Source organism: Erythrolamprus reginae, chromosome 3 (assembly GCF_031021105.1).
Source record: "Erythrolamprus reginae isolate rEryReg1 chromosome 3, rEryReg1.hap1, whole genome shotgun sequence".
Taxonomy (NCBI): Eukaryota; Metazoa; Chordata; class Lepidosauria; order Squamata; family Dipsadidae; genus Erythrolamprus; species Erythrolamprus reginae.
The window spans coordinates 99945627-99971493 of NC_091952.1; the positions used below are offsets into that span (position 1 = coordinate 99945627).

Consider the following 25867-nt stretch of genomic DNA (forward strand, 5'->3'; position numbering starts at 1 on the left):
ATCTTAATGAGCGCCGCCTCCTGCCCACTTCCGCGCCGCCCCCCCTCCATACGTCACCGCGTCTAAATGTTAATTTTATGGTTAAAACAAAAAATTCGACAATTTTTTTCCAATATAAGACATACCCTGAAAGTAAGACATAGTGGGGCTTTTGGGGATAAAAAGAAAGTAAGACACTGTCTTACTTTCGGGGAAACACGGTATCTCAACTCCCCCATGCCTGACGGTATAAATGAGTCTTGAGTAGTTTACGAAAGACAGGGAGGGTGGGGGCAGTTCTGATCTCCGGGGGGAGTTGGTTCCAGAGGGCCGTGGCCGCCACAGAGAAGGTTCTCCCCCTGGGGCCCGCCAAACGACATTGTTTAGTCGATGGGATCCGGAGAAGGCCAACTCTGTGGGACCTTATCGGTTGCTGGGATTCGTGCGGTAGCAGGCGGTTCCGGAGGTAATCTGGTCCGGTGCCATGTAGGGCTTTAAAGGTCATGACCAACACTTTGAATTGTGACCGGAAACTGATCGGCAGCAAATGTAAGCCACGGAGTGTTGAAGAAACGTGGGCGAATCTTGGAAGCCCCATGACTGCTCTCGCATCTGCGTTCTGCACGATCTGAAGTTTCCGAACACTTTTCAAAGGTAGCCCCATGTAGAGAGTGTTGCAGTAATCGAACCTCGAGGTGGTGAGGGCATGAGCGACTGTGAGCAATGACTCCCTGTCCAAATAGGGCCGCAACTGGTGCACCAGGCGAACCTAGGCAAACGCCCTCCTCGCCACAGCCGAAAGATGATGTTTATGTTTTGGTCTGGTTCATCTAGCAGGGCTAACTTCACCTCATCTTTATATCATTGTAGTGTGGTGTGTGTAGTCCATCCTTGTACCAGCCACAACAAACTATGCAAAACAACCCAGTGAGCTATCTGGCAATGCCTATGCAATACTTTAATTGAAGCTGCCAATTAACTCCCAAGACTTGTTCAAAGTTCTATTTATGATATACAAGACTTTAAAAACATTGGCCCAAAGTGGCTATTAGATAGATTTGGTCAGTCACTGAGATCATTGAGGAAGTATGCTAAGCACTGTAGTAGAAAGCTTTCTGGTTGCTGTTTGTTAGGCAGATTTTCCACTGGCTTTCTTTCCTTCCTGAAACTTGGGAAGTCAAAATGTGTGTCTGGGAAGAAATAGAAATTTAATTTCATTCCTTCACAAAATTGCTTTTCTCTAATTAAAGATACTGGGATGTAAAGCCTTTCTGTGCAGTACAAATAAGACCTATTTTTCTCCATACCCACCCTCTCCAGCCTCAGTAAGTCATTTTAATCATGCTATGTATTCAGTCATTAGAAGAGGTAGCTTTAAGTTAGGGAATTATTATTATTATTATTATTATTATTATTATTATTATTATTATTATTAATTGGATTTGTATGCCGCCCCTCTCCGTAGACTCGGGGCGGCTAACAACAGTAGTACAAAACAGCATGTAAATCCAATACTGAAACAGTTAAAAAACCCTTATTTGTAAAACCAAACATACATACAAACAAACAAACATACCATGCATAAATTGTAAAGGCCTAGGGGGAAAGAATATCTCAGTTCCCCCATGCCTGACGGCAGAGGTGGGTTTTAAAGAGCTTACAAAAGGCGAGGAGAGTGGGGGCAATTCTAATCTCCGGGGGGAGTTGGTTCCAGAGGGCCGGGGCCGCCACAGAGAAGGCTCTTCCCCTGGGGCCCACCAAACGACATTGTTTCGTTGACGGGACCCGGAGAAGGCCCACTCTGTGGGAATGTTTTCTCCTTGGACCCATACAGTCTAGCAGCAGTTGTTGTTTTCTCCTTGGACCCATACAGTCTAGCTACCAAATTGGATGTTCTTTACTACTGTTCCATCAATAGGTGAGGTCAAATTATGGAATCAGAGGGTAGGAAAGGACTTTAGAGCTGCAGGGCAGGAATCCTCAGACTTTCACAAGCAAAAGTTTGTTCAAACTTTGAAAGCCTCTAGCAATAGAGTGCCCATGACTCAAGAGGCAGGTTGTTTCAGTGCTTAACAGCAATCATGGTCAGGAAATTCCCTATTTTAAGTTTGGACTTCCTTCTGCAAAGCTCCCTTCTCCTTCTTTCCTACATGCAGCAAAATAGAAATTCACCAGTTCTCCACTTTTCTGTGTCGCTATCGTATTCGATAGATGACAGTTTTCCCACCATTAGGGATGTTGACAAAAGCAGAGAAGTAAATTATTTACCTTTACTAGATAAATGGTCAAAGCAATGGAAACTGCAGTTTAATGTTTCCAAATGTAAAATAATGCACTTGGGGAAAAGGAATCCTTAATCTGAGTATTGTATTGGCAGTTCTGTGTTAGAAAAAACTTCAGAAGAGAAGGATTTAGGGGTAGTGATTTCTGACAGTCTCAAAATGGGTGAGCAGTGTGGTCGGGTGGTAGGAAAAGCAAGTAGGATGCTTGGCTGCATAGCTAGAGGTATAACAAGCAGGAAGAGGGAGATTGTGATCCCACTATGTAGAGCACTGGCGAGACCACATTTGGAATACTGTGTTCAGTTCTGGAGACCTCACCTACAAAAAGATATTGACAAAATTGAACGGGTCCAAAGACGGGCTACAAGAATGGTGGAAGGTCTTAACTATAAAATGTATCAGGAAAGATTTAATGAACTCAATCTGTATCGTCTGGAGGACAAAAGGAAAAGGGGGGACATTACTGAAACATTTAAATATGTCAAAGGGTTAAAGGTTCAGGAGGGAAGTGTTTTTAATAGGAAAGTGAATACAAGAACAAGGGTACACAATCTGAAGTTAGTTGGGGGAAAGATCAAAAGCAACATGAGAAAATATTATTTTACTGAAAGAGTAGTAGATCCTTGGAACAAACTTCCAGCAGACGTGGTTGGTAAATCCACAGTAACTGAATTTAAACAAGCCTGGGATAAACATATATCCATCCTAAGATAAAATACAAAAAATAGTATAAGGGCAGACTGGATGGATCATGAGGTCTTTTTCTGCCGTCAGTCTTCTATGTTTCTATGTAACCAAAGCTGGAGGAAATCAATGACTTACTTATTAAGCCCTACAGATTCATAATCAGATCTTGGTATTGGGCAGGTAGGATAGGAATTGCTTATAGGGACTGCAACATTCATGCTGGCAGATAGTTTTCTACCAAGAGAATATATCTGTATAGCATCAGGGAAAGCTCTTAGATGCTAAATTCTCCATGTAATGTGCAGTGGACTTCAGTCAAGTTTTGTACAGTTGTTACATTAGATCAATCGGAACATATATTATAAATGCTGATACAGCAATAGACAGTGACCGGAAATTCATTCTGAATTTCTGGAAAGGCCAATTTCTTTGGAGAAAGTCAAGTTCTAGCAAGACTCACTTTCAGCGGCACTGAAGAAGGTTTTTGGGGCTGCTGCCAGGCATGTGAGCTACAGCCATGCCTCTGGCAATCTGAGTAAATTCCAGGTGGTGCAGAGTGAATGCTGAAGGGAATGAGATCAGCTTGGCAGCCATGGCAGAGCCTGGGCAGGTCTGAATTGTAGGATCTTCTCAGGTACTTGGAATGTAAGAGTCGTGCCTGAACTTGATTGTATGCGTTGGCAGCCAAAGTGAGGCTTAGCTAGAGCAGCTGTTGACGACTCTCTGGGTTTCTGACAAATATGTGGTTATTCTCAGATGGATGGATAACAGGTTGGTGGCATAGGTGACAGAGATGGAGCCATATATGCTGTTCGGGGGGTTGTTTCTGCTCAGTACTAGTATCGGAATTTTATCCCTTTTCATGAGGAATTGTTCTTATATTGCAAAGGGCTACATGTTTATATACATGCAGCAAAGGTGAAAGATAAAGGATTCCCTGTGGATTTTACTCCGTTAATCGTAGCCGACTTTAGGGAGTGGAGCTCATCTCTGTTGCAAGACCTTTGAACCAGTACTGTCTGAAGACATTTTCCACAGTCATGTGACCAGCATGACATCACAGAGCAGTGTTATCTTCCCACCAAAGAGGGTACCTCTTTATCTACTTGCATTTGCAGGCTTTCGAACTTCTAGGTTGCCAGGAGCTGAAGGCAAACAGCCCTCCCCCAGTGGGTCGACCTCTAGGGAGGCACTGGATGCCATGATTGCCACATCAGAATGAAGCAACAAAGAGAATTTTCTCAATGAGATGACCTCGATTGTATTGAGATCTCTCCTTTTATTGTATTTCACTTTTCCTGACATGTAGTACAGAATAACCAATTCGCGAACGCCACATACATTAAGCCATCCCCCAACTACCATTCACTCATGCGCTGTATAAGGCAACCTCCTCGTGACTTCCCTATAGATAATTAACGGAAGCTCCATTCTTTGCCTTTTCCTGGATTGTGTGTTTACTGGTGATTAGCAAAGGAATGAGAGTAAGGCATATATTTCCTTATATGGAAGTTAGCTATAGGTTTTCTTCATGCTGTATATCAAGTTAATTATTTTCCACGTGGTCATGGATTCTGCAGCTTGCTTACTCAGCCTGGACTTTGCTGCCCCTTCATAGAGGAAAAAAATAAGGTTTATATAGCACCCATTAGGCTAAAACATCACTCTTCAGCAATATTCCATTCCAATGTTCAGTGCCTATGAACCTATGATTACAACAAGGAGCTGGGATGGACCTTGTTGTTTGGCACCTGGGTCTTGAATATGGATTATTGGCTTTCCAGCTAACAAGACAGCATCTTAAATGCTGTGCCACCACACTACCCATATACAGTACATGCAGATGCTCAGTTTAAATCTTATTGCTGGGGTGGGGGGAAATGAATTTACATTGCTAAGAGACTTGCTTTTTTATTTTTTACAAATCTTTCTTAATCCATCTCAATATCTCAGAACAGAACTACACTAGTGCTGGATAATCCATCAGGCTCAATGCCAATGGTTATAGGGCTCCTGAGGATCTAAGAAAAAGATTTAGGCCCAACAAATCTTTATTATATAAATCTATGATCATGTTATGCTATGATTTGTCTGAAGTGGTGTAGGGTTTTCTGCCTAAATAGGGAGTTGAAGAGAAGACCTCCAAGGTCCCTTCCAACTCTGTTCTGTTCTATTCTATTCTCCCATAAATTATATATTTATCTGATTGGAAGAAGCTTCAGTTATGACAGCACCCACAGCTTAAAGAATCTGAATCCAGTTCCGAATTATACTACATTTTCAGTTGGTTTACCTTATACAATCGTGTAAAAATTCATCCATGGATTAGTTGACATTTTTAGCCATAACACCATGAAAATGTGGTAACTGTAAATAAGATGATCTCTCAAATTTTCATATGTTTGAATTTTCACAATTTGCTTATTTGAGGTTGGTGCATTTTTTCATAATAGTTTGGTTTAAAATGTAGAGGGGTTCTACTGATCTGTAGATTGGCTTATGCACAAGTTTGTATAGGATATATGGATATTTTCTTTTTCAAAAAAGCTGAGGGGAAAATCTACCACATATACTTGTGGATAAACCCATCCTTGATTAAACCAAACCCAGTGGCACCTAATATTCTTGGCTTATCTGTGAATATACACAGTATATATATATTGTGTATATATATTACCTCTTTAACAGGTATAGCTTATCTGTGAGTATATATGATTTATCTCTTTAACAGTCACAGCCTTTGTCTGTAAAATCTAGATACCGTAAGTGTAGACACTGAGAAATCTAGTAGAGATCCCTGTAGTCTCCATATTTTATGAACAATCCTGGGATTTCCATAGAGTTTAAATGACTTAATGCATTTTGTACACTGGCTGTGAAGTTTCCTTTAATTCTGCTGAAAGTAAAAGCTAAGTCCATTTTAACACATTTGTTCACAATTCTGAATAATTGCTTTTCTATCCCTTGCTGTTCCTAAGCCTTACTTCTCCTTTCTTATCATTTACCTATTGTCCTGCTACTGTTAAATTTTAGATTATAAAATTTCCTGAGGCAGGAAAATGTCATAACATATACAATAATACAACCTAATTAATACATTCACCAATTTTTTGCTGCTGTGCAAATGTGAAATTCCCCTGATTTTGTTGTTCAGAATTGCTGTATCTGCCGAAGCAAGGAAATTTAAATGAGGAGCAAGAAGGTTAGGGATCAAAACTTACTTTCTTACTGTCCCAGTTGTAAGTTACTTCTTTGTTTCAACATGGGAAGGTCTAGTTTTGCTTCCCTCAGGAACTTCTACATACTAAATGTTCTGTTGAGCTCTCTGGCAGAATCCTCCTGAAAATTCAGATATAAATTTCAGAAACACACACGTTTGAAAATTCAAAAGAATGTTCTTTATAATGAAAATTCACTTAAACTAAGCCCTCTTTTTGTATAGCAAAGAGCACTCTCTCCAAACAAACTGGTAATTGGTACAAGTCCCTTATCAGTTCTGAGATACTTAGCTTGCAGCTGTGAGGCAATTCACAGTCCTCCTTCTTTCACAAAGTGAAACACCCTTTGCTCTGCTTTAGTTTCAAAGCGGGGGAAAAAGCAACACACCAAGGTCGAAGTCAGCAAGGCAGGCACGAATCACAATGATCAGAGAATCCTCCACAATGGCCAAACCCACACGCTGCTCTTTATAGCAGCCTCACTAATTACTACAGCCCCAGCCAACCACAGGTGGCCTCATTTTCTTTGATAATAATCTCTCAGTTGTTGCTGCCTATGCATCGCTCTCCCCATGCGTGGCTGTATCATTAACTCTTGTTCCGAATCCAAGGTGGAGCTAGATAATTGATCTCCTTCTGAGCTGTCTGCCACACTCTCCTCCTCCCTGTCACTCATGTCTTCTTCGTCAGAGGAGCCTTCATCATCAGATTCCACCGGGAGCAAAACAGGCCTGTGGCATGTGGATGTCTCCCCCACATCCACAGTCCTTGGGGCAGGAGCTGGGCCAGAGCTAACCACAACACTAAATTAGGATATTCTGTTTAGCTGTGTGAGGAAAGAGAAAAGGGTTTGAAACTTGGAAAACCAGAAAGAATGAGAAGTGTAATTCATCTCTGCTCTTCTAAATTGCATTGTTTCAAGCAAGGGGGGGGGGGGAGAGAAAATCGCATTATCATTAATAGTGTTGCAAATGAGGAGTTTCTAATACTTCAATGAATGTAAACTGCACAATAAATCTAATCGCCTCGGCCTCTTTTGCTTAATGGTAGTGATTCTGTTGCTTTGCCTTCCAGCCTGTAACTGCAATGGGAAGTCCAGACACTGCATCTTCGACCTTGAGTTGCTCAGGCGGCAGGGAAATGGGTATCGGTGCCTCAACTGTATTGACAACACGGATGGAATTAACTGCGAGCGATGCAAAGAGGGCTTCTATCGCCGGTCCCAACAAGATCATTGCATGCCCTGCAACTGCAACTCCAGAGGTAGGCAGACGCAGATTTAGGAAATGGGAAGGAAGAAAAAAAAACCCTCTGACTCATAGGCCATCTTCCCACTTATACACAAGTATGCAGGTAGCTCCAGGCAATATATTTTCTGTGTCATGTTCTCATGGCTCTTCCTTCATCTTGGATTTAAAAAATGAGCTATGGTAGCGCAGTGGCTAGAGTCTAATACTGCAGGCTATTTCTGCTGCCTGCCAGCTGCTTGCAATTTGGTGGTTCAAATCTCACCAGGCTCAAGGTTGACTCAGCCTTCTATCCTTCCGAGATGGGTAGAATGAGGACACAGATTGTTGGGGGTAATATGCTGACTCTATAAACCGCTTCGAGAGGTTTACTCTCTAAGAGAGCATTGTAAAGTGGAACATAAGCAGGAGGATCGTGGATGTGGAGATGCCAGACTGAGCCATGTGATGAACTTGTGGGTGTGGGGATTCGTGCGCCTTCCGCCACACGAATCGCAGCGACCAGTTAGGTCCCACAGAGTTGGCCTTCTCCAGGTCCCATCGACTAAACAATGTCATTTGGCGGGACCCAGGGTAAGAGCCTTCTCTGTGGCGGCCCCGACCCTCTGGAACCAACTCCCCCCCAGAGATCATAATTGCCCCCACCCTCCTCGCCTTTCGCAAGCTCCTTAAAACCCACCTCTGTCGTCAGGCATGGGGGAACTGAGATATGCCCTTCCCCCTAGGCCTATACAATTTATGCATGGTATGTTTGTGTGTATGTTTGGTTTTTTAAATTAAGGTTTTTTAAATTATTTTAAATATTAGATTTGTTATATGTTGTTTCACTATTGTTGTTAGCCGCCCCGAGTCTGCGGAGAGGGGCGGCATACAAATCTAATAAATAGAAAATAGAATAGATGGATGAACCTTAACGTGGATGGGGAATTGCAGGACCGTCAGTATTGGGATGACTACAGTGTGTGTCAACATGGCTCTGTTAATAAATTGGAAATTAGAATAAATACAAGGATTGGACTCTGATTTATTTCTCAGATGTTATTTGGAACCCTGACAGGTATATTAGCTGAAGCCAAGAATAACTTACAATTGAGCCAAGAATGTATGTTTCTAAATGAGAAATTTGTTACATGGGTTTTGCCCCATTTTATATCTTTCTTGCCATAGTGGTTAAGTGAATCACTACAGTTTGTAAGTTAGTAACATAGTTGTTAAGTGAATCTGGCTTTTCTATTGACTTTGCTGAATTTTGATCACGTAACTATGGCGATGCTGCAATAGTCAAAAGTGTGAAAAACAGTCATAAGTCACTTTTTTGAGTGCTGTTGTAACTTTGAATGTTTACCAACGGAATTGTTGTAAGTCAAGGACTACTTGTATAGACTGGAATCAAAGAGGGTCTCTAAGCTTGGATTTGGTTGCTTGGAAGGAATGTTGCATCATCCAGAGCAGGCACCTTTCTCAATCCAAGAGAAGCACATATCCGTGATACTTACCTTATGGAATTAATCTTCAGAGTTTTTCTTCTCTTCCGTTGCCATATCGCTTCCAAACATCAGCACGAATTCTTCTGAAATGATTGAGATCTCATAGACAAGTTGAGAATAAATTATAATGTCAGAAATTAGTTCACAATATCATATCTCCACATTTCCTCTCTATAGGTTCTGTCAGTACACAGTGTGATAACCATGGCCGGTGTCATTGCAAACCTGGTGTGACGGGTGATAAATGTGACCGATGCCAGAACAATTTCCATTCCTTCTCTGAAGCTGGATGCATAGCTGTTGGGCAAATACAGTAAGTAACTTCAGGTTTATGGAACTGTCAATCACGGATAATTGTGTCTTTGCGGAAATTCAGATTTGCTTCAACAAAAACAAATTTGGTTGATTTTCCTATGCTTTTTACATAAAGCTCTGAATCATTCCATTTGCTAAATGGAATTCCATTTGCTAAAAATACTATATAGACTGTATATCGGAAACTGCATTTTTCAATTTTGCTGGTATTTGTGAGAATACAGTGTTCCCTCGATTTTCACAGGTTTGAACTTCGCGAAAAGTCTATACCATGGTTTTTCAAAAATATTAATTAAAAAATACTTTGCGTTTCCCCCCCCCCTATACCACGGTTTTTCCTGCCTAATGATGTCATATGTCATCGCCAAACTTTCATCTGCCTTTAATAAATATTTTTAAAAATAAACTTTCATAAATAAACATGGTGAGTAATAATCTAAATGGTTGCTAAGGGAATGGGAAATTGCAATTCAGGGGTTTAAAGTGTTAAGGGAAGGCTTGTGATACTGTTCATAGCCAAAAATAGTGTATTTACTTCCGCATCTCTACTTTGCGGAAATTCAACTTTCGCGGGCGGTCTCGGAACGCATCCCCCGCGAAAATCGAGGGAACGCTGTACATGTTTGAATGTCTCCATTTTTAAAAATCTCTTTAGGCTTACTGCATGTAGATTGCAAACGTCCAAAGAAAACCCCAATCAATGGCAGGGAAAGAGTAGAGTTTTCACTATTTTTTTATTCCCCCTCTTGTGGTCACTCAGAATTTGCAGTTCACATATTAGTAGACTTAAGCTTACTTATGCATTTGGAAGATATGTCAAAATCAGAGGACACTGTTTTCTTTGTTCGGGTACATTTTTTTCAACAGAGACCCTGCAGTTGAGAAACAATTTGACAGTCTGTGTTTTATGGATGGTGTGGTATTATTAGGAATGCTGAAAGAATTTGATCTTTCTGTACTCAATGGTGAACTGAACTGACCTCCTTTGCTGATGGGAGGATAAGAACATCTAGTCATACATTTTTTTCAGAATGAATGTTGCAGTGGAATATCTGGTTCAACAATCATGGTGAATTAAGTATGCATATTTTGAGAGAAACTGCATTTAAAAGCAAGCATTTAAATTCTATATATTCAAGGTATAGAATGAACTCAACAATGGAAACATTTGAAAAAGTAATGCAAAACAAAAATAATTCTGTTTGCTCCTAGATCTGGCCTGAAGACTATAAGTATAGCCCTGGTATTTAGACAATGATATATTCTCATCTATCTTTCCATTCATGTTATAACAAGAGCAGTACAGTACAAACATTTTTACCTAGCACAGTGACATATATGTCACTCTTACATTGCATGGTGCAGTCCCTAATCCAGTATTTCTCAATCTTAGCAACTTTAAGCTGTGTTAATTCTTTAAACATCAACTCCCCAAATTCCTCAGCCAATAAATCTAGTTGGGAAATTCTGGGAATTGAAGCCCAGATATGTAGAAATTGCTAAGATTAAAAAAATACTGCTCCAATATATCACTCTAGTATGATTTTTATTAGGGGTGAAATGCTAGTGGTTTGGCCCAGTCCAGCTGCCGGTGGTTCGGAGACCTGGTAGTGGTGGTACCGCAAGCCTCCGGCCACCCACCCAGACATTTTCTTTTTTTAACCTTCTACACATGCACAGAGGGTAAAAAAGCACGCATGACAATGGTGCATGTAAAACGTGTGCGTGAAACACAAAGCGTGTGCTTCCGAACCAGTAGGGAAGGTAAGTAGATTTCACCGCTGATTTTCATTCAATACACACTGTTGGTTTCCCCCCCCCCCCTCCATTTGCTTATATAGTTCATTGAGAAGATCTTTTATCTTTTATCTTCTGCCAATTAAACAGGTTTACATTTGTTGCATTTAACATCTTGGTAGGGATAGATTCTGTCAAATAAATATATGGACCGTGCTGGGAAGTATGATCTGCTTTCAATATTGAGGAAAGTGGACACATTTTTCAATACCCAGGGCAACCAAAGCCTACACTGGAATTAGCTTTCCAGCAACAACAAGATTCATGATTTTAAAACTAATATTTTTAATAGAAGCTCAAACAAGCATCGATGACATATTGTTAACTTTTTCAAGTAACTTTTGGATTAAAACACACACACACATATACATACACACACACATAATACATACATACATATGTACACACATGCACACACAAACATATATATATACACACATACACACACACACACACACACACACACATATATATGTACACATACACACGCACAAACATGAGAATCCATAATTGCAGCTACAATCAATTGAAAACTATTATGTTTCAGAAAAATACTATCATCAATACAAAAGGAGTTTTGGTAAAGATTCTGTTCTATAAAGTTCCATTTGTTTTTTTTAATAGTTCTACTATTCTCTCTGACCAGCTGATAACAATGTGAATTTTCTTGTTTTTCATTAAGATTTTCATGTTTTTCCTTGTTTTTCATGTTAAGATTTTACAGGTGCATTATGTGTGCATGCTATTGAACATTTACTTTCATCCTTATTTTTTAAAATCTCAACAGTCGGTAATGAATAGTCAAATGAAGAAAAAAAGTCCAAGTGCCATGTCTCCATTTTTAAGACTGTTTGTCATTATTATATTTTAAATTAAATAGCAGAACAAAGCACAATTACGATGCAAATATATACTCCAAAAATCCATAAAAAGTGTTTTAAAACAGTGAAAAGATAAAATATAATACTGTATATCACTACAGAAACATAGAAACATAGAAGACTGGCGGCAGAAAAAGACCTCATGGTCCATCTAGTCTGCCCTTATACTATTTCCTGTATTTTATCTTACAATGGATATATATTTATCCCAGGCATGTTTAAATTCAGTTACTTGGATATACCAACCACGTCTGTTGGAAGTTTGTTCCAAGGATCTACTACTCTTTCAGTGAAATAATATTTTCTCATGTTGCTTTTGATCTTTCCCCCAACTAACTTCAGATTGTGTCCCCTTGTTCTTGTGTTCACTTTCCTATTAAAAACACTTCCCTCCTGAACCTTATTTAACTCTTTAACATATTTAAATGTTTCAATCATGTCCCCCCTTTTCCTTCTGTCCTCCAGACTATACAGATTGAGTTCATTAAGTCTTTCCTGATACGTTTTATGCTTCAGACCTTCCACCATTCTTGTAGCCCGTCTTTGGACCCGTTCACTTTTGTCAATATCTTTTTGTAGGTGAGGTCTCCAGAACTGAACACAGTATTCCAAATGTGGTCTCACCGGTGCTCTATATAAGGGGATCACAATCTCCCTCTTCCTGCTTGTTATACCTCTAGCTATGCAGCCAAGCATCCTACTTGCTTTTCCTACTGCCCGACCACACTGCTCACCCAGTTAACAGTTAACAATTACCATTCTATATATACTTATCTAATGTCCTGTAAATATTATCCACACAGTCTAAAGGATGGACTGAAGTATTTCTATCTGTAGTGTGTTTGATAGTTTGAATTGGGGTCAGCCTTGTTTTATTCTGTTTGTTGCTTATGGAAATGCTTGCAAATTCCCCGAAACCAAAGTTCGATATAAGAGTGTGTTTTATTTTCCCAGGAACATTCAGTGCAATTGTGATCCATCTGGAAGCACAGGGCAGTGCATTTCTGGACTCTGTGTCTGCAAGACTGCAGTTGCAGGAGAGCGGTGTGACAGGTGTGTGAGCATGCGGTTTCTATGGTTAAAAGGTTTTGCTTTGTTTTTGTGGGAGGGGGCATTGCTATGATGTCTCCCAAAAATGTATCAGAAAATCTATGCTTGGTGGTTCCAAATCATTTTTCAATCAGATTTTATGAATGAGCCCATATACAGGATGCATTCCAAAAGTAATGCAATTTTTAAAAGTAATTTATTGAACAGATTTGCACAAACACTTAAAATTCTTCAAAGTACTGTCCTTGGGCCTCTACACACTTTTTCCAGCAACTCTGACATGACCGGTACGCGCCTGGGAAGGCTTCTTCGGGGACCTCTTGCAAGGTCATTGTTACGGCTGATTGGATCTCTTCTATGGATGAAAAACGGGTTCCTTTCAGGGCTGGGAACAAAAGGAGGTCTGCTGGGGCAATGTCAGGACTATGGGGGGGGACAGCATTGGCACCTGGTGTTTGGACAGGAACTCGCGGACCCGTAGTGTGTTGTGGCAAGGCATGTTTTTCGTCCATAGGAGAGATGCAATCAACTGTGACCTTGCAAGAGGTCCCCGAAGACACCTTCCAGGGTGCATACTGGTCATGGCAGAGTCGCTGGAAAAAATGTGTAGAGGCCCAAGGACAGTACTTTGAAGAATTTTAAGTGTTTGTGCAAATCTGTTCAATAAATTACTTTTTAAAAAAAATTACATTACTTTTGGAATGCACCCTGTAAATGTATCTGTATCTGATGCATTACTAATCAAGATTATCGAATAGAGTGATCAAAGATCATTTACTCCAAAAGGATTCATAATACGTGGAGTCATCTAACCATAACTGTAGCAAATGGACAGTAATGAGGGGCTCTATATTAGTTCAGTGATGGCTGCTTGATGCTAAGATCACATTCTAATTTAGTGTTTCTGTAGCTTAGTTCTTAATAACTTTACGATATATGGACTTCAACTCTCAGCAAGCTGGCTGGGGAATTCTGGGAGTTGAAGTCCATACAGTGATGGGCTACCAAAAGTTTTACTACCACACTGTGGGCGTGGCTTATGCATTTTGTTTCAACATCTTTCAGTGCAAATTGGGTGCTCTGGAGCGGACACCAAATTTTGCTACCAGTACTGCGTTCCTGACTATACCCGTAGGAGCCCATCACTGAGACCATACCTCTTAAAGTTACTAAGGTTTAATCACTAGCCTAGAAATAACCAAGGCCAGTATCTAAAGTAAGAAAGCTGGTGTGTCAAATTACAATTTCAAATTCTGATAATTTCAGTTTCCTTAATGAACGAACGATCTGTGGGTTTCAAGGTTTTTTTTTTTTTTTTAAAGAAATATGCTTCTCTATAATGTCCAATTTGATAGAAAGGAACTTTGGGGAGCCAAGATATATTTCTCTTCACTGCAAAACATACTATAAAACAACTGTGTCAAATAACTAGAGAATAAATGAAAATCAAAGCCCTGCCATTGAGGGCAGGCAAAAACCTGCATCAAACAACAATACAGATAAAAGAAGAGTAGAGAAATTCACATCATTTCCCTGGTACCGTAATTAGGTATCATCTACTTGGCCCAAAGCTCAGAGGATTAAATGAACAAATTCCTTCCACCTTGACCTGACCATAACATCTACAGCTTTTTGAGTCTTCGGAGAAGGGCAGCATACAAATCTAATAAATAATAATAATAATAATAATTCCATTGATAACTCTCATGAAATCCATCCACCTTGTCCATTAGCTTCCTCCTCTACTTTACTCAACTTTGCAAGAACAGTTGTTCATCTGCCTTCACCTCATATTTAAAATCATTGTCTCCAGTAGAATTGTCAGTCTTGATTTGAAAAGAGCACACAACTGATTGTGTGCTCTTTTCCAAAATCACAATTCAGAACTCTCTTCTTTCTTGAACCCCTTTTCAGTGTTCATCTTTCACAGCCTTACGTAGAATTAGAATTATTCTTCATTGTCATGTCTAGGTTTGTCATTGCTATGATTAATCTCCTCTTGATTTCTCTACTCCATTGTCTATCTATTATCAAGCTCATGGAAACAGAACTGTCTACATCCTTTATTTCTACATCAAATCTGAATTCAGCAACAATACTGGTTGTTCTCATTTTTGTTTTCTTACTCCTCTTTAAATGTAAATCCTGATTTTTTTTCTTTTCTCATTTTTATTTTTCTAACAAGCTTTCTAAAGCTTGTGCACTTTGACACCATAAGAAATGATCTCCATCTTCTGTTAGTGAGTCAATCACCAATTTTGAATTCTAGCTGTCACTTCCTCCATTCCTGCTCCTCATATAATGGATTTACTGTGTAAGTTAAACAGATAACAGATATGTGTTTATCTCACTCCAAAATAATTTCTTACAATAGGTTTTTGTTCATTGCAAAGGTTTCAAAATTATCAAGTACTCTGGCAAATTCACTAGCCTTAATATATTCCATATTTTAGCACAAATTATTCAATCAAAGGCCTTTCTGTAGCAAATACAACAAAAAAATTAAAAGTCTTTAAATTATCTTGCTGTTTTAGTCAACAACTATTTGATCTCTTGCCCTTCTGCCTTTTTAAAAAAATACTTGGACAGTTTGCATTTATCTTACCATGTATAGCTCAACTGTTCTTTGTACGACTGTAAGCAAAAGTTTGCTCACACTAAAAAGGAACTGGTAATTTGCAAATTCTCTTACATCTACTTTCTTAGCATAATTATACCAATGTTCTCACGTTTCTCAGCCACAAATAATATTGGTCCTTATTTGCTGACAAGGAGTATTTGACACTTGTTTCTTCTCTTACAGTTTTAAATAATTCCATAGGTAAATAGAATAGAACAGAATAGAATAACAGAGTTGGGAGGGACCTTGGAGGTCTTCTAGTCCAACCCCCTGCTTAAGCAGCGAACTTTACACTACTTCAGACAAATGTTTATCCAACATCTTCTTTAAAATTTCCAGTGTTGGAGCATTCATAACTTCTGGAGGCAAGTTCTCTTCTTTTTCAACATCTTCGAGGCATGTGTTCCCTCTTTTCCCCAGTGTTAAATCACTGCACGGGAGACTTCTGATGATCCATAACACGTTTATTTAATAAAACACAACGAGCAAGCGTTCTCCTGAAAGGCAACTCCCAACAAGGGCGACGGCTAACCCGTTGCCCTATTTATACCTTTTCTTAAACGCGGGCTTTCTAACTGACAACCGTTTAACTTTGGTGGCAACTTACAATTAGCCGCGTCTTAACCAATCAGTGAATTTCTTCAATTATTTAAACGAACACAACACCCAGGACCTCAAATCATGTGGTCCTGCTGTCCACCATTAAACCATCTTTCCAAGCAGTTTCCAGTGCCTTTTTCCTCACTTGGAACTGAACCCAGAATGTCGCCGTTCTACCATCAAAGTATTATTTGACTAGAAGCACACAGCTTCTTCCCAGTGATAACATCTAATGATGGTTAATCTTGAAATTCGGAAAGGGCTGGGGTTTTTTGCTGGTTAGATACTGAAATATAATATTAAGGTGAGATACTGAAATATTTTCATATCACAGGAGTTAATCAGAGAAAGGCAAAATGGAAATGTGTCAAAAATGTTTAAGAGATCCTGCAATTCGGTATCTTGATTTTTCTCTCGCACAGATGCAAGCAGGGTTATTATAACTTAAATGCAAGGAATCCAGAGGGCTGTTCGCCATGCTTTTGTTATGGACATTCAACTATATGCTCCAGTGGGGAAAATTACAGCGTCTATAAAATTACATCTAAATTTCAACAAGGTAAAACACTTAACTAATTTGGTCTTTTCTTATTTGCATGATCTGCATTCTTTTCCTGATTATACAACTGCTTTAGTTCCCCATATTTGCTTCATTCTGTCTGACAAGTGTTTTGATTGATCCATACTTAGAAACAGACAGTAGTCTTAGTGCTCTGCACACACACACACACACAGACACACACACACGCCTTATTTGGGATTCATTCTTCTCTTTCCAACTGGATGTAAATTAAGATATCCCTATCTGGACAGGGAGTCTTTGCTCACGGTCACTCATGCCCTTATCACCTCGAGGTTCGACTACTGCAATGCTCTCTACATGGGGCTACCTTTGAAGAGTGTTTGGAAACTTCAAATCATCCAAAATGCAGCCACGCGAGCGGTTATGGGTCTTCCAAGGCACACCCATATTTCACCATCACTCCGTGGACTGCATTGGCTGCCAATTAGTTTCCGGACACAATTCAAAGTGTTGGTTATGACCTACAAAGCCCTACATGGCATCAGACCAGATTACCTCCGAGACCGCCTTCTGCCGCACGAATCCCAGCATCCGGTCAGGTCCCATAGAGTGGGCCTCCTCAGGGTCCCATCAATCAGACAATGTCATTCGGTGGGTCTAGGGGAGGGCCTTCTCTGTGGGGCCCCCGGCCCTCTGGAATCAGCTCCCCCCGGAGATTAGCACTGCCCCCACCCTCCTTGCATTCTGAAAAGTTTGAAGATTTATTTATGCCACCAGGCTTGGGGTCATTAGATCTTCCTCCCTGAACTATGAGTGTTTTAGTGTGTTTCATGGAGTGAATGGTAATGAATGTTTTTAATTATATTAGAACTTTTAGGTTTTTTAATTACATTAATTGGATCCAAATGTATTGTTATGTTTTCTTTGATGTGTTTTGAGCCGCCCCGAGTCCTGGGAGAGGGGCGGCATACAAACCCAATTAATAATAATAATAATAATAATAATAATAATAATAATAATAATAATAATAATAATAATAATATAATAATAAAAAACATGCTGGTTTTTTATCATTGTTGTTAGCCGCCCCGAGTCTACGGAGAGGGGCGGCATAAATCCAATAAATAAATAATCAAACAAACAAACAAACAAATAAATAAATAAATAATACAGATACGTTGAATACAGACCACAATTCAGTATATGACTACATTAGATATTAGTAGCATAGAGGCTGGCTGGCAACAAATGACGTTGGGTAAATTTCACGCAGATATCTATTTATGTCCTTGCTGAGACATACAGTTTCCAATCCTCACCCCTCCTAATCAAGAAATTATCTTCCTATATTTTCATTGCCCTCAGCATATTTAGCATATCATTCTCTTCTGTTACTTATTTGCAGTTTCCTGAAGGACTCTTTGAATTTTAAGTGAACTTTCAAGAGTCTCCATGCTTTTTTCAGACATGCCAATCCAGAAGGTTAAAAAGGGTGTGACCAAATAGTTAAACAGCGTAAGGGCTTCTTAAAGATGTAAGTGAAACAGCTATGGCTGGATTTGGGCAAAAATCCAGGACCTGCAGTCTTGGGTTCCCAAATGACTAGTAGATGTTGAGAATAAGAGTAAATGGGCCCATCATCAATAAGAGTAAATGGGCCCATCATCAATAAGTGGAAATGCTTTGGTCACCCGGTCCTGATTTATAAAACTGTCCTCAAGGAGCAAGGCAGAAAGTGATAGCTTGCTTTGGGCATACTAGCTTCATATCTCTAAAATGTTCCTGTGTTCTCAAGTAGCGTGTTTAGAAGCAAGAGATGCGCAGGAATATCCTTACTGTAGAAAGTATTTTTCCCCCCAACAAAGATCCACCCTATGCAAAATCATCTTCTTAGCACAAACACAGTGCTGGCTAGAAGGGCTCCTTCTTTGCCTCCTTCAGAAAGACATTATATTCAGAAAGTAACTCACAGGTACTCTTTGACTTACAACAGTTGTTCACTTAGTGACTATTTGACGTTTACAACGGCACCGAATAAAGTGACTTATGACACAACTGTTGCAGTGTCTCCGTGCCCACATGATCAGAATTCTGACATTTGGCAATTAATGTTATGTTTGCAAGGTTAGAATAAATGTGATCACTGATTGGAGCAGGCGCGAGCAATAAGAAGCCCGCAAGCACAACCAATGGGAAGCCCAGGCGCGACCAATAAGGAACCTCCGGGCGCAACCAATAGGAAGCCCAGGTGCGAAGTCTTGAAACATTGTCACCAATCCCAGCGCTGGTAACAGAGTATATAAGGTGCGGTTTTGGCCGCTTGTTTCAAGTCACTACCTGCCTGCGAGCTGGTCACTTTAAATGTTCCTGATTATTAAATAAAAGAGCTGTTACCCTCTTCATTGGCCTCCAGCCTCTGATTTAACAATTAATATGTTTATTGCAGTGTCCAAAACCAGCAAAATCGAAGGAATGCATTGACCTCAGTTTCAATTACAGACTGTGGATGAAGTTGTTTCTCTCCTGTCGCAATTCCTGAATCAGTGGCTGTGGATTAGATTTCCAACTCAGCTCAGCAAGCTATGTTTTTTCTGTATTTCAGGTGGTGAAGGTTGGCAAGCTCAAGAAAATGGATCCCCATTGCAGCTCCTATGGTCTCCACAGCACAATGAAATTTCTGTCACCTCTAGAAGACCGGTTTCCAGCTATTTTGTAGCTCCAGGTGCATATTTCCATCTCTCTCTCTGACTTCTAAAGCAGTGTTTCCCAACCTTGGCAACTTGAAGATATCTGGACTTCAACTCCCAGAATTCCCCAGCCAGCATTCACTGGCTGGGGAATTCTGGGAGTTGAAGTCCAGATATCTTCAAGTTGCCAAGGTTGGGAAACACTGCTCTAAAGGACCAGTCAGCAAAATATACCTTTAAATTGTTCCTGTATAGACATATATTCAAGATTGGATCCCATTTATAGTCACATAGTGGGTTTTCCCCCCTGGTTTTGAGGTGATTATTATTATTTTAGTGTAGTGTATGTAACAGAGAGCATGTAATAGTTTTCCCAAGAATGCTTCAGTATGGTTTTCTATCATCCTTTAACCAACATTCCTCATAGTGTAACTACATGAAAAAAGTGAAAAGATTCCCACGATCTCCAAATATTTCATATTTAGGAAAATTCAATTTGGCCAGTTAGGCGCTTCTCATTTGAAAATAAGTCTGCTCTTTCAGCAAGGAACTATATAGGATGTAAAATGATCTAGCTTGTACATCAATATATAACTTACCAAAAGATTTCAATACTGGTAGTTATGTATCCTAAATATATAGCAAACGTACAATGAATAATTATCCTACTGAACAAGAAGGTTGCCTTAAACTTGTTGGTATAGACATACATTTATTTTTCTTGGTTAGAGCAGTGATTTTCAACCTTTTTTGAGCCGCGGCACATTTTTTACATTTACAAAATCCTTGGGCACACCACCAACCAAAATGACACAAAATGACACCCTAAGACACTCTCCTCTCTTATTCCATCCCTGTCTCCTCCCCCCCTTGTATTTGTGTGTGTGTGTGGGTGTATACACACTTGAACCATTTCCAAAAACAGGTGAGGGCTGGGGTTTTTCTCTCTCTTATTCTTTGGGTGCTTTTTATCATATGCTTTAAATCAAGAGTCACTTCTATCTCTCTTTTGTTTCTCTCTCTTTTCTCTCATTCTCTGCCTCAATCATTTTCTCATTTCTCTTTTTTTCTCCCCTTTTTGCTCTCATTTCTCTCTCTCTCCCTCTCCTTTTCTCTCTCTCTCTTGCTTTCTTTCTCTTTCTCTCTCTTTCTTGCTTTCTTTCTCTCACTCTTGCTTTCTCTTTTCTTTCTCTCTCTTGCTTTCTCTCTCTCTTGCTTTCTTTCTCTCTCTTTCTCTCTCTCTTGCTTTCTTTCTCTCTCTCTCTCTTGCTTTCTCTCCCAGCAAAAAGTTGTGAGACTGGAACCTGAGCTTCCTTCTTCGCGGCACACCTGACCATGTCTCGCGGCACACTAGTGTGCCACGGCACACTGGTTGAAAGACACTGAGTTAGAGAACAGGGAGATGCTTAAAGCTAACATCATTCATCCATCTACTTCGGTACTGTTGACAGTATGGCAGATTTTCAAGATTTGACATTGGAATCTTTCCCAAGGTTACTTAGAGATGCTGGAAATGTATACAAATGTGTTTTCAGCCACTATTATGGCATTTTCCCAGCAATGAGGAAGACCAGATCTGAAACAATAAAACCTTATCCAAATTGGGAGTAATTTAGTCATTTCTAGTCAAACTTGAAGTGTCTAAACAAATCAAATTAATTGTTTAAGAGCACTTCTACACAACTGTCATTCCTCAAATGCCCAGAAAGGTGATAATTCTTTTTTAAACTTCTGGACAGGCTAACAAAATCCCTGCCATGCCTCAATAATCTTCTCACAGAAGAAGGAAGGAGGTTCAGTAGGTTAATATTTGGAACAGAAAGAAAAACTTAACACATCTCTGCTCAATTTCATCTTGCCTCTTATATTTTCCAACCCAATGTTGGAAAGAAATTAGGAAACAGGCTTGTCAAGCTGTCAGCAAAACGACTCTCTGAAAACTGACTAAAGCAAAGCAAAGTTTGATTGGGTAGGAAAAATGACAAAACAAATGTCAAGTTTGAAAATTAACTCCTGAAGATCCCTGCAGGAAAGGCAGTCGGGCATATCTTGGGATGTTTCTGACTCTTCCATTCTAAATCGCCTCTTCCTCTTCCATCATGTGACCCAGCTTCTGAGATTTTTCTCAACACTTTTGCAAAGTAGTAGAGACATCTGCAGTTTTTGCATGAGAGCAGACCTGTTTCCACCCTCCTCTTAAATTGCATTTCTGTATTTGTGTTACTATGGTCTAGGAAGCATAAGAGAAGCTGCAAATGTCTTTCCAATAAGGATGCCTTTTCCTGGCTGGATCCAGCCCATTGTCAAACCTCAGTCTTTCTCTTCTATGTTACAAATTTGACCCCATTCTGTTCCTTTTTTTTTTTACAGAATTATTCTAACAACAGATTGAATAGACAGATGCAATGCTGAGTCCTTGTACAAATAATGCCTCATGGATCCCAGTGGCCGGTCTGGTCCCACAGAGTTGGCCTTCTCCAGGTTGCATCAACCAGGCAATGCCACCTGGTGGGGCCTAGGGGGAGAGTCTACTCTGTGGTAGCCCCGGCCCTCTGGAATCAAATCCCCCTGGAGATTCATATTGCCCCCACCCTCCCAGCCTTTTGTAAAGCCTTAAAAATGCACCTCTGCCAACAGGCCTGGGGTTAATTGAATTTTAACATTTACCCCACCCTATAATTTAATTGATAATGTATGCTAGTATGAAATGTGAATGATTGGTTTTTAAATGAATTGGGGTATTAGAATATGACACTTGTTAATTTTTTACGTGCTTTCAGATTTAATGTTTTTTGAGTATTTTAAATGTTGGATTTCTCGAATATTGTATTTGTCTTGTGAGCCGCCCTGAGTCTCAGGAGAAGGGTAACATAGAAATCTAACAAACAGACAAACAAACAAACAATTTCCAGTGTATTATTGGACTGGGAGGAAAAAGAAAACCACAGCTTTGAGGCAGATTCACCTATATATCAGTTGAAGTGGAAGTAGAAATCCACAATACCACTGACATCCAAAGGAATAAATGTCCAGCCAGTTTACAAAATCTATTTGGATGTACCCAAATATTTTTTTGGTAAACTTGACATGGGTTTTTTTTGTCTGAAACAGATTTTAAATATACAACTAAGTGTTCTGTCGGGCTCTCTGGTAGAATCCTCCCAAAAATTCACAGGTACAAATTTCAGACACACACACGTTTGAAAATTCAAAACAATGTTCTTTATAATGAAAATTCACTTAAACTAAGCCCTCTTTTGGTATAGCAAAGAGCACTCCTCTCCAAACAAACTGGTAATTTATACAAGTCCCTTATCAGTCCTGTGATACTTAGCTTGCAGCTGTGAGTCAATTCAAAGTCCTTCTTTCACAAAGTGAAACACACTTTGCTCTGGTTTAGTTTCAAATCAGGGAAAAATCAGCACACAAGTCAGTCAGTAAAGCAGTCACGAAACACAAGGATCAGATAATCCTCCACAAGGGCCAAACCCACAGGCTGCTATTTATAGCAGCCTCACTAATTACCACAGCCCCACCCAACCACAGGTGGCCTCATTTGTTGTTGCCTATGCATCTCTCTCCGCATGCGTGGCTGTATCATTAACTCTTGTTCTGAATCCAAGGAGGAGCTAGATAATTGATCTCATTCTGAGCTGTCTGCCCCACTCTCCTCCTCCCTGTCACTCCTGTCTTCTTGGTCAGAGGAGTCTTCATCTTCAGATTCCACCAGGGGCAAACCAGGCCTGCAGCATGTGGATGTCTCCCCCACATCCACAGTCCTTGGGGCAGGAGCTAGGCCAGAGCTAACCACAACACTAAGCAAAGAAGCAAGCCGACACACAGACAGATTGTCCAAAAGGGGCTTTTCAAAAGAAAACTCGACTTTTTGGGTTTCTTTCCTTGAAAACATTTCTTTTCTCATCCAAGAAACTTCTTCAGTCGTGGCTGAATGGTGGGGGAAATGATTGACTAGATGATTGAGAATCTCCACTGATTGAGATGATTGAGGTACACAGATTCTTAACTATACCATCGCCATTCAATTAGAAGCTACAGTATAAGATGTCGCCCTTTAATACTGATTCCTTTGAAGCCCTCTCTATTGCTCTAGAACAGTGTTTCTCAACCTTGGCCACTGGAAGATGTGTGGACTCCCAGGCTGGGGAATTCTGGGAGTTGAAGTCCACACATCTTCCAGTGGCCAAGGTTGAGAAACACTGCTCTAGAGTTAAGCTGACACTGTTAGATAAAACTTTTCCATGGTGTTTTTTTTTTAAGTCATCTGTGGAGAGTTTTAATTCTTATTTTGTATCGCTCTTTTTGCTGTGCAATTTTTTTGTAGCCAGGTTCCTTGGGAACCAGCAGCTGAGCTATGGACAGGTGCTGTCTTTTGATTATCGAGTGAACCGACCTGGATTTCGCCCTTCACCGCACGATGTCATCTTGGAAGGAGCTGGTTTAAGAGTCATGACCCAGTTCCCATCTAATGGCAGGATGCTGCCTTGTGGAATGAGGAAGACATACACATTCAGGTAAATTGCCTGGGGCTGTCTCAAACATTAAAGACGACAGTACAGCTCATAGAAACATAAAAACATAGAAATATAGCTCTCTCACTGACAGCCTATTACTAATTCTGGGTTCACATGGTTCACTTATTCTGAGTCAGCCCTTGATGACCTTAATACAAATGGGGTAAATTTAAATGAACTATCACAGATTTATTATCTCAAATAGTACTTCCATATAATTCAGTATCACCTTAATAGTTTTCAATAGAGGCAGTTTACCTATAAATATAAATACAAGAGCCCACAACAGATACAAGCTTAATATTAACTGCTCCAAACTTGACTGTAAAAAATATGACTTTAGTAATAGAGTTGTCGAAGTGCCGGACTCTACCGGACTCTAACCCCCAACACTTTACCCTTAGATTATCCACGGTTGACCTCACCAAGTTCCTAAGAGGTCAGTAAGGGGCGTACATAAGTGCACCAGAGTGCCTACCGTCCCCTGTCCTATTGTCTCTCCTATATCTCCTATATCTTCTCTTCTATACCTATATCTTTTCTGCTATTCTCTCATAGTTATATTTCACTCCTTTATTTTCTCCTCTATTCCCCCTTTAATACATTCTACCTGATTATATCCTCTATAACCCTCATTGTGTATTGGACTGTGTATTGGACAAGACAAACAAACAAATAAATAAATAAATAAGGAAATGTCAAATAATCAAAAGCTGTTTGGAAAAAATCAAGTAGTATATGTTACTATGTGAACAAGCTCTGTGAGGTTGTATTTTATAACAAATTGATTGTTTAGATCAGAGGTCTTCAAACTTGGCAGCTTTAAGACTTGTGAACTTCATCTCCCAGATAATTCTGGGAATTGAAGTCCACAAGTCTTTAAGTTGCCACGTTTGGGGACCTTGGTTTAAATATATAGTTTTCTAACTATGTCACATGAACCTCCCAACTTTATGGAAGTGTGTTAGGAATTCTGGAACAAAGAAAAACTGATCCTCCCTTGTAGCATAGAGCAGTGTTTCCCAACCTTTTTTGAGCCGCGGCACATTATTCATGTTTTCAAAATTCTGGGGAACACTGAAGGGGTGTGTGTGGGGGGCTAAAGAAAAGTTTGGACAAAAAAAATATATCTTCCTCCATTTCACTCTATTTCTCCCTCCCTCTTTCTCTCTCTTCCTTCCTTCCCTTCTTTCTCTCCATCCCTCTTTCTTTCTTTCTTCCTCTCTTTTTTGCTCTCTTTCTCTCTCCCTCCTTCCCTCCCTCTATGTCTTTCACTCTCCCTCCTTCCCCCCTTTCTTTCTCTCTCTCTCTTGCTTTCTTTCCCTCTCTTTCTCTTGCTTTCTTTCTCTCATTCTCTCTCCCCTCCTTTTTCTCTCTCTCTCTTTCTCTCTCGTTCACCACGCCAGCAACAGAGAGAAAAAGAAAGAGCGAGAGAGAGCCAGAGAGAGAGTGGAGTGCGCAGCAGCCATCAGCCTTCTCGCCCTCCCAGACGTCCCCAGCGCCCGGCCTCGCGCCGCCTCCCGTTAGCCCGGCCGAAAGCCACACAGTCCCGGACTCCCGGATCGCTCGCTTCTCCGGCCAGCGCGGCGCTTTCCTGGGCAGATGGCTTTGCTGACCGGAGAAGCGAGTGATCCGGGAGTCCGGGACTGTGTGGCTTTGTGCCATGAAGAGAAAACGGCAGCAGGGAAAAGTCGGCCGTTTTCTCTTCATGGTGCAAAGCCACACAGTCCCGGACTCCCGGATTGCTCGCCCCAAGGCAGGAGGCAGCGGCGGAGGAGAGTGGGCGGATCGGGCGGGCAATGGGGCAGGGCGGAGAAGCCAGGGGCGCGTTTGGCCGGAGGCACCGTGGGGAGGCAGGGACAGGGAGGTGCGGCAGTAGGTGCCTCCGGCCAAACGCGCCCCTGGCTTCTCCGCCCTGCCCCATTGCCCACCCGATCCGCCCACTCTCCTCCGCCGCCTCTC

At 40.5% G+C, this 25867-nt stretch overlaps 1 protein-coding gene across 1 annotated transcript in view; it reads left to right on the forward strand.

Annotated features, from left to right (window-relative positions):
• LAMC2 (laminin subunit gamma 2) overlaps positions 1–25867 on the forward strand; it is a 77815-nt gene that overhangs the window by 15407 nt on the left and 36541 nt on the right. The window contains exons 2-7 of the mRNA XM_070746295.1: positions 7241–7429; positions 9078–9213; positions 12848–12946; positions 16586–16722; positions 19289–19408; positions 23716–23905. Coding sequence (XP_070602396.1) covers positions 7241–7429; positions 9078–9213; positions 12848–12946; positions 16586–16722; positions 19289–19408; positions 23716–23905 — 871 coding nt within the window. The remainder of the gene's footprint in view (positions 1–7240; positions 7430–9077; positions 9214–12847; positions 12947–16585; positions 16723–19288; positions 19409–23715; positions 23906–25867) is intronic.